At 44.9% G+C, this 13,290-nt stretch overlaps 1 protein-coding gene across 1 annotated transcript in view; it reads right to left on the reverse strand.

Moving 5' to 3' along the window:
- Positions 1 to 6,050: 6,050 nt before the first annotated feature.
- Positions 6,051 to 13,290, reverse strand: part of PDCD2L (programmed cell death 2 like) — a 7,488-nt gene continuing 248 nt past the window's right edge. The window contains exons 2-6 of the mRNA XM_019535432.1: positions 13,267 to 13,289; positions 12,641 to 13,038; positions 11,037 to 11,150; positions 8,775 to 8,923; positions 6,051 to 6,205 (exon numbers count right to left, since the gene is read on the reverse strand). Of these exons, the coding sequence (XP_019390977.1) occupies positions 6,075 to 6,205; positions 8,775 to 8,923; positions 11,037 to 11,150; positions 12,641 to 13,038; positions 13,267 to 13,289 (815 nt within the window). The 3' untranslated portion in view covers positions 6,051 to 6,074. The remainder of the gene's footprint in view (positions 6,206 to 8,774; positions 8,924 to 11,036; positions 11,151 to 12,640; positions 13,039 to 13,266; position 13,290) is intronic.

Below are 13,290 nucleotides of genomic sequence, written 5' to 3' on the forward strand. Positions count from 1 at the left end.
GAGCGCCCCCTGCCGCGGGGAGGCCGCCGCCCTCTGACGCCGGCCGCGGAGACCCGCGGCGGATACAACTCACCTTGCCTGGCAAGGGCTCGCACATCTCGGAGTTAGTAACGTGCATCGCGGAGGGTGCAGCTACATACGCGGTTAACGCGAAGCAACTCCGGCACGTGTTGATTGCTCCCAGGCTCTGCACCCGGGACCACAGCAGCTTGAGCTACATCGGAGCAGCCCCGGCTGGCAGGAGGTCCGGGGGGGCGGGGTGCACGTGCTGGGCAGTGCGGGGCCAGCTGTGGGCAGCCCCCGCGGGGCCCAGCCCGCCGTGCTGCAGCTGGAAAGCTCTCTGCGGCAGGGCAGCACTTGTGCTTACAGGTACTACCCTGCTGTAGCCTTAATTAGTTTCCTGCAGCCTAATAGGGCTGCACATGTAGACAGCCTAATCCGAGTAAACCTCTCGTGTAGATGTGCCCAGCGAGAACGAGCCTAGGTTCTGCGGTAGGGCTCACCTTGCCTTGCTGTTAACAAAATATGCAGTTAGGCTACGGCAGGGGTTTTCAGCCTTTTTTAATAAGTGTACCCCCAGCAGCCAGATAGGGTGGCACACAGCTGGACACGGAGGGGTGGCAGGTGGGGTGGTAGATGGCAGCCACTGCACGCAAGCTTCCCCCTCTCCCCCTGTCCGCATTTGACTGGCTGGGTAGCACCTGTGCCACCTGCGGAGGGGTGCCACAGCCCCGGCCCTGCTCCTGGAAGAGAGTGGTGGGTGGCACCGGCATGGCTCCATCCCTGCACATACCCTCTAGGGCCCTCCCAAGTACCCCCATACAACCCCTGACCTAGGGTATTAACTAACATTTAAAATCACATCTTTGTAAAACAGGGGTTGGTTATATGCAAGTCAGTTTGTACTAGTTCAAATTTATGTGTTTAACTTAAAAAAATAAAAGAAAAAGGCTGTACAAATACTCATTTCATTTTAAACCAGACATGCTGTGGAACAGTTTAAATCAATTATAACTAGCTAAACTGAAATAAACTACTTTTTAAAAAGGGAGAGCTCCAGAGGTATCAGTGTTTAACTAAACTAGTACACATGTATTTAGACAGGGCAGCTTAGACAGGCATTTAGAGCATAAGACTTAGGCATCAGATGAGCGAGAGGATGCCTTTCCCTGAAAAAGGAACCAAGGACCTAGGAAAAGACAGCACAAGAGAAGCATGGTAAAAGGCTGCATGATAATACCCAGGAATAAGTACAAACTCCTAGTTAGGATGGACAATCCCATGCCCACTGCAGGCTGGGGACCCACTGGCTGAGCAGCAGCTCTGCAGAAAAGGACCTGGGGGTACAGTGTGTCCACAAGCTGAATGAGCCAAATGTGCTCCTGTTGCAATAACAACATACTGGGCTGCACTAGTATTAGTACTGCCAGAAGACTGAGGGAAGTGATGAGCCCCTCTTATTTGATGCTGGTGAGGCCACATGTGGAGTACTGTGTCCAGTTTTGGATTACCTACTGTGAAAAGGATGTGGACAAATCCAGAGGAGTCCAGTACAAAGAGGATGGAGCTAAACTATTTTTCAGTGGTGGCAGATGACAGAACAAGGAACAAAACGTCTCAAGTAGCAGCAAGGGAAGTTTAGGTTGGGTATTTGGAAAAACTCTCTCAGGGGGAGGGTAGTAAAGCACTACAACAGGCTACCCAGAGGCTGTAGAATCAACATCTTTGGAGGTTTTTAAGACCTGGCTAGACAAAGCCTTGGCTGGGATGATCTAGTTGGTGCTTGTCCTGCTTTGAGCAGGGGGTTGGATAGGATGACCTCCTGAGATCCCTTCCGACCCTAGTTTTCTAATGATTCTGTGCCTCCTATTCGCTGCCTGGCCTGCTGAGCAGAAACAAAGACCCATGGAGAGACCCGAAGTGCTGAAAGTTTTCCCAGCAGATCTGATCAGAGATGCAATAACTTAGGCAGAATAGACCTAAAATGCCAGAGGTGCACGTTGCATGGACTTGGAGACTAAATTCTCCCAGCTACGATTAAAGAAAAGCCTGTGTGTCTCTTCTCAAACCCCAGAAATAGAGGTTTTGCAGAATTACTACAAGCACTATTTTCAAAAAGAATGAAATAGGGACAGATACTTTTTAAAGCCCCTCTTGTAGAAACTTCTTTTACAATGTACATGGAAGTGTATCTGGGATGGGTACGGGTAATCAGGACTCATGGTAAAGGTAATATCTTTTATTAGAGCAACTAGATATTTGCAAAAAAAGCTTGCAATTAAAGAATTTTTGAGGCACAAGCACCTTTCATCAGGCATAGGAGAAAAGATTGTAAGAACTCTCTTGGGCAGAAATGAAAGTTCGTATTTCATAGGAGAGCTGAAGGTGTGGTGAAATCTGTTTGGAACAGTTCATTTTATATGCAGATTAGGCACAGAGAAAAGTTGGAATAGCCTGTTTAACTCAAAGCTGTTTGGTGGTAAGCAGGATATAGTCATATTTCCTTCTGGTTATGGTGTTTTATATTTTACAGAGGAGTAAATATAGTGGAATGCTCCTCTGGGCAGGCATTTCTTCCATGGTAAGGTGTCGCTGTGCTGTGGTGTTGCTCTGTGATGATGCAGATGACCTTGAACAAAGGTTCGAGGCAGGAGCTCAAGTTTCAGGTGGTCAGACTTGCTTCTTCCTTGTAAAATTATGAAGATTTCATTTTTAAAAATCAGCTAAAATTCAGTATTTTCCATGCATCAGGTATCCAGAGTGTAGCTATATTGGTCTAGTGGCAAAAGCAATCAGGACTCATGGTAGAGGTGATATTTTTTATTAGACCAACTAGATTTTTGCAAAAAATTATTCTTTAATTGCAAGGTTTTGGGCACAAACACCCTTCATCAGGCATAGGAGAAAAGACTGTAAAAGTTCTCCTGGGTAGAAATAAAATCTTCATAATTTTATGAGGAAAAAGCAAGTTTGACCGCCTGAAACTTGAGCTCCTGCCTTTGTTTGAGGTCATTTGCATCATCACAGAGCCTCACCACAGAGTTTAGAGACACCTTGCCACATAAGAAATGCTTGCCCAGAAGAGCATTTCCACTATTTACTCCTCTGTGAAATATAAAACACCATAACCAGAAGGAAGTACGATTACATCCCACTTACCACCAAACAACTTTGAGATAAACAGGCTGTTCCAACTTTTCTCTGAGCCTAATCTGCATATAAAATGAACTGTTCCACACAAGAGATTTCACCACAACTTCAACTCTCCTATGAAATACGAACTTTCATTTCTACCCAGGAAAACTTTTACAATCTTTTCTTCTATGCCTGATGAAGGGTGTTTGTGCCCGAAAGCTTGCAATTCAAGAACTTTTTTTTTTAAAAACCTAGTTGGTCTACTAGAAGATATCACCTCTACCACGAGTCCAGATTGCTTTTGCCACTGGACCAATACAGCTACAACCCAAATACCTGGGATGGGTGTTGAAAGTCTCACTTCCCTGTCGTCCTTGGCAGCATCCCAGTCTCCAGCCACCACACTGCTGTTTGTTGGTGTTGTCTGCTAACAGATCAGAGAAAAATGAGACAGCCCCTGTAATTTGATCTCAATGCTAATATCAGAGGAACAATCCACTGGGATCTCTCTCAGGGATCCTGGGTTTCCCTGCTTAAAAACTGCAAATTATCTGATTATTACCCACCCCTTCCTCCCCACAAATTCTGATTAAAAACCCAAAATCTTTTTTCCCTGCAATTAAAAAGAAACATCACTATATAGATCTATATATTTGTATCTATAGGTATCAGTTGAACACAATTTTTTTGGGTTATATTTACAATTTTGAAGCCTATCAGTACCTCGATTTAGAATAAAATACATTCTAAATACCTATACATTTTGGTGTTAATTTTGGGTTATCATGGAAAAAAGAAATCGGAGCTCCCCCTGCTCCCCAGGATGCAGGTCCGGTTGCTGCTAACAGCCCCCCCCAGCTTTGTGGCACTGAGCAGCTCTGATATGCCAGTGCTCTGTCCATGCTATTGCCCTACTCTCCACCCACAGCCCCCCAGGCCTTGCTGGTGCCCCTCACCCCACCCACAGAGTTGCCACAGGGGGCCCCAAGCTGCCAGGGCTATGGGGCCAAGGACCCAGGTCCACAGCCCCCTCCTTCCCAGCAGCTGCCTGGTGGAGCTGGGGTCCCCCTCCCCTGCAGCGGCACAGCTGAAGTGGAGCCCATTGGGTGGGGTGGGGGCAGGGGGGCAATTCTGGCTCAGGCTCCCCACCCTGCTGCCCTCCCCTTAGGGGCAGATGGCACCTGGTGCAGCCACCGCTGGGAGTCCCGCACAGTCATGGCAAGGAGCCCCCTGCCTGCCCAGCAGTGGGGGGGGGGGCACAGCTTAGTGCTGTTACTCCTGTTGCTGCCAGGTGGCCAAGGGGTGCCTCGCCATGGCTGTGTGGGGCTCCCTGTAGTGGCACTGAGTTTCTCTGTTCCACCCTGCTGCATCAGGTGCCATCTGCCAGGCTGTGGATGCCCATGGGAGGAGGGCAGCAGGGTAGGAAGTCCCAGTCCCAAAGCTGGCAGCCTGCATCCATCCCTGCCCCATACACAAATCTGGGGGGCATATGCCACCCATATCTCCCTGAGTGTGCGGTGGCAGGGAGCCAGCCCCCACCCCCAGAATAGCTACTTGTGGCTCTATTTTGCTTCCCTGTGTGGGCCCTGCAGCCACATATTCCTGGCCCCAGACACTACCTTGGCTGGGCAGCACCCCTAACCCCATCCTGCCCTATTCCCTCCCTCTGCCCAACTCCCTCCCTCCCTATGAGAGACTCAATCCCCACCCCCCACCCCACAGACTTACCTGTGGGGAGCTGCTCTCATGTGGCCTGTCACGTGCAAGTGTGCACACACACATGTACATGGCACCCCCTGCCTGATCACCCTCCATCCGCTCCCCCCAGCTGAAAGCAGGCTAGAACTCTACCAGCCTGCAAGGGGAAGCCTGCTGTTTCCTGCATTATTCTCCATAAAATGATGAAAATCAGTAGGTTTTTTACATTTTGTCATGGTGAAAGGAAAATCCAGATCCCTGCTCATCATACTTACCATAGGATACCACGATGATAAAAGGATGTGCCTTCCTGGGTTACAAACTGTTGTTCAGTATATAGCAACTGAAAGTGCAATATTCAACTGAATACCAAATTCACTCTAACTATAACTACTCCTCACGTAACATTGTAGTTACAGTCTTGAAAAATGCGACTTTAAGCAAAACTATGTTAAGTGGATACAATTACATTTCAGTAGTTACCTACTAGCAGGCAGCGACCAAATGTTATAACCGAATGTTGTGTAACTTTAAGTAAGTATGTTCTCTAAAAGAACAGCGACATAATAATGAAACAAGGTTAACCGGGACAACTTTGTGAGGACTACCTGTACTAGCTACTTCACAGTCAGGGCGGCTAGGGTCTGGATCCAGCTTCCAAGAGAAGTGGTGCAGGCTCCTACTCTGGGGGTGTTTAAGAGGAGGTTGGATGAAGATCTTGCTGGGGTCATTTGACCCCAGTATTCTTTCCTGCCATGGCAGGGGGTCGGACTAGATGATCTGCTCAGGTCCCTTCCGACCCTACAAACTATGAAACTATAACTATAGTTTGGACACTATAGACTGGATAATCTTCCCAAATGACTCAGTTTTAGTATTCTATAATACTATCTGGCTGACAAGCAGAGCTAAACAGAGTGCATTAAAACCCATCCTCCTTTTCTCTTGAATGTTTCCAAGGATAAATTAGAACACATAACACTAAATCTGGGTATAAAGCTTGGCATATAAACAAAAGCAAATTTTATATAAACCAAACGTTATAGAAGCACACCAGTATTTTCTTCCCACTAAAGCAGTCTGACTTATTGACAAGAATCACAAAAAAAAGTGACATTACTGAGTGAATTGGAAATTTCACTCTATTTTCACTTGCTCATAGTTCTGCTGCACAAGTAAAACAGTTCTGTTTTACAAAAGAAAAAAGAAACCCAAAATGGCTTTACAAGGAAGAATTAAGTTTATTTAAATAGTTGCTGATCTGGGTCTTCTTGTATAAAAATAAATTCCTCTAGGGGATTCTTCTGATTTACTGACCAACAGCTTCTTTCACATGTGTAAACCAAAACTGTCCCAAATTCGATTGACAGATCTGGGGGGAATGAAAAACAAGCGGCATTTAAGATTACATGACATGTCACATTTTAGACATTGCTACATTTGAAGAGGGGTGCTTATAAACAATATTTTCAAAATGAATCACCAATATGTGCAGAAAACTATATAATGACTTAATCTGTCCTTTTAACTTGTCCTACTGTTTGTCCCAAGTGAGCCAGAATGTCACTCTGTCAACCATTAACACTGTAGTAGCCAGGCAGAAAACACAACCCTGAACATCTCTAGGATGTTAACTAATGCTCCAATCTTGAACATGCCTATGTACAAACTAAATTAGTAATGCAAACAATCCCTCTTATTTAGTCACTTCTTGAATGCAGAAGATGGTACGAGGATAATTGTCTTAGTACGATGGATTAATTGCGTGCTTCAAGTGCTTGTTGGATGGGGGCTTAATTCAGTGCTTAGTTTGTTCCTACAGGCTAAATTAAAACTGATAAATTTCTTGGCGTTACTTATTAAAGAAATCAAATAATGTAGAACTTCAGATTCAATTTCATTCAATCAAGACTCCAAATACTTCTCAGTTAGCCCCATCATAAAGGAAAGTCCAGAAAGGTTCAGTCAAAAATGGATTTGTTTGGCAAAATGATATAATTTCAGTTATATCTGCTTTTTAATCTGCCTGTAAAAATGTTTCACGGTTCTATGAAATGGTCCAGGCAATCTACTAATCCTCATATTTGTTTAACTGGCTGATTCCATTAAAAGAAGACCTGTTTTTTGTTTTTTTGTTTTTTAAGAACAGAGATCCTCGCTCCTCCCTCACAGCCTCCTGGCCCTGCTCATGCCTCTCACTCCCTGCCCCTGTCCATAGTCCCACAGCCCTGCTGGTACTCCCCAGATGCCAGGGCTATAGGGCCAGGAACCCAGGTCTGCAGCCCCCTTCCCCCAGCAGGAGATAACAGCTGCTGCAGCGGAGCACAGCAGGTGGGGAGCCAGGCTGCTGCGGGATCAGGGGGTAGGGGCAGCTCCCTGGCATGGCACACACTCCTGGAGGGGCAGAGAGGGACCAGAGCCCCCCAGATCTGTGCACGGGGTGGGTATGGGGGCAGGCAGTGAGGGCAGCTGCATGGAGTTGTGCCCCTCAAAAGCTACTGCGCACGCAGGGGGTGCGTCACCAGGGAGCCCCACCTCCCAGATGAGCTGACCATGGCCCTGCCCCACTCTGCTGGGGCCCCAGCCCCCTGCAGGCTGCTCACAAAACTGCACGATCCACAGGCTTCTCTGGTAAAAATGATTCCAAAAACTAGGGGTGTACCAAGAGAGATTTTGGGGGCTGATACCGATTGCCGATTTTTAAGGAGGCATTTCAGCCGATACCAATCCAATTTCTGATAGACTTATTAGCTGGATGCAGCTGTGTTATGGTGGAAGGGGAGGGGGAGGAAAGGTGTGTGGGGTGGGCAGATCAGTGGTGAGGGAGGGAATGGGGCTGGGGTAGGCGCTGCCCAGCCGGGGTGGGGCAGGTGCGGGACAGAGCCTCAGCTCATCCAGGGGTCATGGAGGGAAGACCAGTTCCTGCCACTGCCTGCACTCTGGGAGGACATGGGGAGGGGAGTGGCTGGTTGTGTCCTCTGGATCTGTGGGGCAGGGCAGGCTGCAGCTGTGGGCTGAGGCTGGGGCCAGGGCAGTGCTAGGCTTTTTTTGCCACATTGTACAGGGGGGTGGGGGTGCACACAGCACTTGTGTTTAATCAGCCAAATTAAAATCAGTCACGTCAGGCTGATTTCCAATACAATGAATTTTCTTTTTATTGGCACTTCTACCAAAAACCACAATTCTAATTTGAGCTATTTTTACATGTAATAATATACAAATGGTTTTGGTTTTCCCACAGTGATTCAAATAAATGGCTGATTCTATTAACGAGCGATGCTATAAAGTGGAATCCACTGTATTTGTTAATTCTCAAGTCCTCGCTTTAGGAGGAATGTTACAAAATTAATTGTTCAAGGATATAGGAAGTTCCTGATTCCTCTCACTGTTATAAAGGATCTAAGGAACATATAAAGCTTTGATCAGAGACTCCTAGCAAATCAGTTTCACTACGAACACTGAAAGAAAGTACTGAAATAGTTTAAAGGATGAACGGCTGAATTAGGGTAGCTCTTTTCTTACTATATCCCAAACACTGGACAGTGGGGAGAAAGAGCAAGTTATAAGAAAGTCAATTTCAATTATAGTTGGCTGGCCACTTACAGCAGCTTTTATATTAAAAAAACAAAACGTGATTAGAATATCATTGCTCATATATTTTACATGAAGTAACCCACTGGGGGGCATCCTTTTTGGCAGGCATGCCATATGTTAATCCTGCACCCTCCTGGAGTGCTATTCCAATCCCTTTCTTCTGCCTGAGCTGCTGCTCTGCTTTCTGCTCCCTGCCTGATCCGCTGTGACCTATTCACAGAGGCTGCCTGTGCCATGCATGTTGCAGATTGGCCATCCCTAAAGTAACCCATGTTCTAATGTCTCGGTTGATGCAGTTATAGCACAGTGCTTCATATTCAATTAAAAAAAGTAATAAAAATTAGCACCTGCATCACTTTCGAGCATGCTGACCAGTGCTGGCATAAGCTGGAACTCAAAGACTCTGTTACTTCCACAGTTATGGCAGGCTGGAACCTCTCTGCTGATGTCGAATGGAGGGCATGTTATAAATAAAGGCTCACCGCCCCAGGAGTATCTAGGGGTATGGAGAAAGATGTCACACATTTCTTCTTATTGCTCAGTGGAAGACCCACAGTAATGCAGCAGTACTTGGTATTCACCAAAAGTCATGAGCCTGCTTCAAGTAAAAAAAAAGAAAAGAAAAAAGGGTTAAAGTAGGAAAAGGACTTGGAAGGTTACCACAAGACCTGGAAGCTGTTATTGATGCAGCCTCCCAACATTCAAATGGAGATAAAAACAGTAGATTGATTACTGCATGGCATGTAGTACCCTCAACACCATATTCCTGCTACACTTTAATATAAATCTAAGGGAAAGGGGGGACGACACACTTCCAAGTCCAAGTTCAGCAGTCTTGGAGCAGCAGCATGGTGCTTTCTATCACAGCACTGCAAGCTTTTGGAACAAGGTAGCGCACCTCCAGAAAAACCCAAACCAAAGTTCAAGGCAGCTTCCAGTCAACAAAAGGTGGGGTTCTGTGCTGTGCCTGGAAGGAAAGCACAGAACTCACAGCCCAGAAGTCATGGAGACACAGGCATAGCCTCCCCTTTTTGAGCTCTCCAGTGACTGGAATGGGGTGGCTCTCTCAGCATTACAGCTGGCTTACAGCGATATTTTGAAAGCATGAAAAAGTCAAAGTCTGTTTTACACTGAGAAGTGACAGATACTATTTAGGCAAAAGAAATATGTATCTTTGTGTTCCAAACTCAGCGGATGGATTTCCTATGCAATTGCTCTAGGATACCCAATGCTGTTTATGTAAGGACTACATCTTTAAGGCTTTGCCTTCTCTTGGAAATCGCATCAACTGTTTCTCCTTGCGTCAGGAGACTTAGCAAGCAGACATTTTAACTAAAGAATCAGCTGATTGGCAAGATTCACTGTGGAACAAACACACACATGTGGATGGTACCTGCCAGAATCCAATATGGATGAGTAACATCTGGCAATCTAATATATAAGCTGTTAAGGATATGCCATCTCTGTAATGTTTTTGTCCTAAGGATGAAATACTGTGCTTTACTCTAAGTTTGCTGATCACTGTCCTGAAAGAAAACAGCTCTGAGGTGCTGAATTAATGAACCCAAGTGTGGTTTATACTACAAGGTTTTAGTGGCACAACTAACATCAGTTACAGGTGTGAAATGATCATTCCTCCTAGATAACCTAACTTTGGACATCCCTGTACTGAGAGAGGAGGGCTTTTACCAGTAGAGCTGCTATAGTTTGGGTAGATACTATGAGAAAAACAAAACCCCAAAAAACCTTTCTACACATCTTCACTACAAGCTTTGCTGGCAAAGCTAAAGTAGAAGACCTGTAATGCATACAAGCTGCAGATCTGCAAGGACTATAGCACAGTGAATTTCAAGTGGTCTGCAGCCCTAAAACAGATTGTCCTGTTGAAAAAGGAAACACCTACAGGCCCCAAACCTAAGGAAATTCACTGTGATATAGTCCTTGCAGATCTGCAGCTTGTACGCATTACAGGTCTTCCTTCTATTTTAGCTTTGCCAGCAAAGCTTGTAGTGAAGATGCGTAGAAAGGTTTTTTGGGGTTTTCTTTGTTTTTCTCATAGCATCTACCCTGCTGAGGAAGTCAGAGGGGTTAATGGCAAGGTTACCCCAGGGCTGTGATGATAACAGTCTATCAGCAGCAGGACTGACTAAGACCTCCATACCACTGTGCTCTATTTTTCCACCCTCATTGGTGTCCCCTGGTAAACTGGCTATTGCTAGGGTTTCCTTCTTTAAGGGACCTTTGAAAAAACAATTTGCATCAGCTGTCTTCCTCGTATCTCATCCTGAAGAAACCCTCCCTTGATCAAAATCCAAGGCCCCTGGAGAGTCTTCTTTATTCCTCCAGCCACTTTTACCTGATGTAGAATAGGCAGATCACAGGATAGTCTCGCTGACTACACCTTGTTATGTGCATCTCCACCTACACTTAAACACATACCATGCTTAGCTTAAGAAATGTTACAACATTTTTAATTAAAATAATCTAAAAACAACATCCTCATTTCAGGAGCCTCAAGTTAAAAATAAATAAATAAATAAATAAATAAATAAATTTATTCTCTGACAACTGACCACCACTTCCTATCACCAACACATCAGTCAACATACCTCAGAATTTGTTCAGGACAGGCAGAAATTCGTTTCATAAATTTGTGGAATACCTGGTCCCTTCTTCGGAGTTCGCTCTTCTCATATTTCTCATGATCACCTTCACCTGCAAAACTAGAAAAATAAGGGCAGGGGGAAGTTTTCCTATTAAATCTACAGCAGCATGCATATTCAAAAATAAAAACAGTTATGGAACCACTACCTCTTGAAAGTTTTTTTTTTTTTTTTATATTAACATGAATTAAAATGACGCTTGTATCTAAAAATTAGCCTTACTAGGCAACATAGCTTATTAGTTCACTCCTTAGTCTCACCCTCAATGATCTTCACTCAAATAGCTATATCCAATTTCTCTGGATTATAATACAAGAAATGAAATCCACTACGCATTTGCTTAAACCTAGATTCCTCAGAACCTTTCCTGTATTTTGGTCCTGTCTTTATTTATACCCAGGAAAAAAAAAAAAAAAAATCTTAAAACTGCCCCAAAAATACACTTTCAGAAACAGAACAAAACATGAAAGGTACTTCAAAAAGCAGTGCTCTATATGCAACTCCTGCAAGTGAACGGTATTCTAATACTGCTTACTTACTGGGGAAACCAACCCTACGTATATTCATATCTCTTAGAATGAAGAATGCATATTAGATGTAAACGCTCAATGTACGTGTCATGCAACTGCACTAGTGTTAACCAGCCCACAGCAGACCATAAGTCCAAAAGCTGTTTTTCACATTACTTCCTTGCCAAAATCTGGATGGGTCCATCATAGTCAAAACAGAGGAATGGAAAATAAATCTCTCTCTATATAACCTAGGGAACTACATATACGTTAGACCTATAAACCCAGGAACTACAGGTATGCCAGACGCACAATACAACTATTACATGAAATTAACAACACTCTAGGAATACGTTTTCCTAGCTTCAAAAAGCCATTGATACTGTATCCTAATGAGCATCTTTTGAAGCATACAATTTTGTGGGAGGCGCAAGGGTATGACAGAGGGGTAATGGATACTGGACTAGAAAATCCAGGAATTATTTCCTAGTGTGCCAGTCCACTATTTTATTTATTTTTTACCAGAGATGTCAAAGGCTGCAAACATTAATTTTAAGTATAAACATATTTGAAAATGACAGGCTATTTTAGGAAATCCAGCACTCAAAACTGATCACAAATAAGAACTATAGTTTTAAAAAGGGAAAGAATACATAATGTCAAGAGTCACACCCCAGACTTACCTCTATCCACTGAATAATGAGTTACTTTTGAAATGTTTCTATTAAGCTTTAAACTATTTAGGTGTGATTTCAAAGGGTCTTTGGCTGGAACTGCAGATGTTGAGTCTACAGATGCTTCACAATAAACTGTGCCCTCATCTCTGTATCTCAAGATTCTACTTGTGGGCTCCATCTACATGATGCTAATTCTGAAAGTTGCTTGTACCTTCAATTTGCACCAATTTCAAAGATAAAATAAAGGATGCTCAGTCCATCTCAAACTCAGTTCAGTTGTCATTTAACTAACTAATAAATGCCAACTAATAGCAGCCCATTTAATTCCTTCATTTTACAGCAAGTACTAGAAACCGATTCCCACCTTTCTGACATCAACTCCTCCAAATTAACACCCTCTCTCTGTTGATATTCCTTTAGAAGCTTGTGTGCATGATCTGTATCAACGTAACCAATATAGTCTTCCTCATCCACAACACCAATGTAGTAGGGCTTGAACACAGGGACAGAGCTAGACATTACTCTCTCTTCTCCAGCTGGAAGATGAATACATAAGTGACTGGATACATCCACAGCTTCAGCCAGGCTAAGCCCCTGTAACTGGGCTGCACACTCCACTTCTTTGGGCGAGCAAGAGTCGCTCGCTTCATTTACACCCAGCAAGCGAGAGGGGTTCAGTTCAGGCTGTTCAAATTCATCGCATGCTCCCCAGTCATCTGCTTCGTCACACCAATCCCGCGCAGCCAGCTTCTCTCGTTGCTCCTGTGAATAAAGGAGAGACAGGTTTAAGAGACACACGCATGCCTTTATGAACACGTGCAAAAAAGCACTGCTCACCTGGGGGGTGTTTTTACGCCACAGCGTTGCAGGGAACACCACTTGTGCCACAACCTAAGCATCGCGGCCCTCGACGGGAGCTGATCCCCCCAGCCCCGGATCGCGGCACGCGTCTCCCCGTGCAGCGGACACCCCGGGCCGGCGCACACCCACCTGCGGGGCCGGGCGGGCGCGGGG

Source organism: Crocodylus porosus, unplaced genomic scaffold, assembly GCF_001723895.1.
Source record: "Crocodylus porosus isolate Cpor-Errol unplaced genomic scaffold, CroPor_comp1, whole genome shotgun sequence".
Classification (NCBI taxonomy): Eukaryota; Metazoa; Chordata; order Crocodylia; family Crocodylidae; genus Crocodylus; species Crocodylus porosus.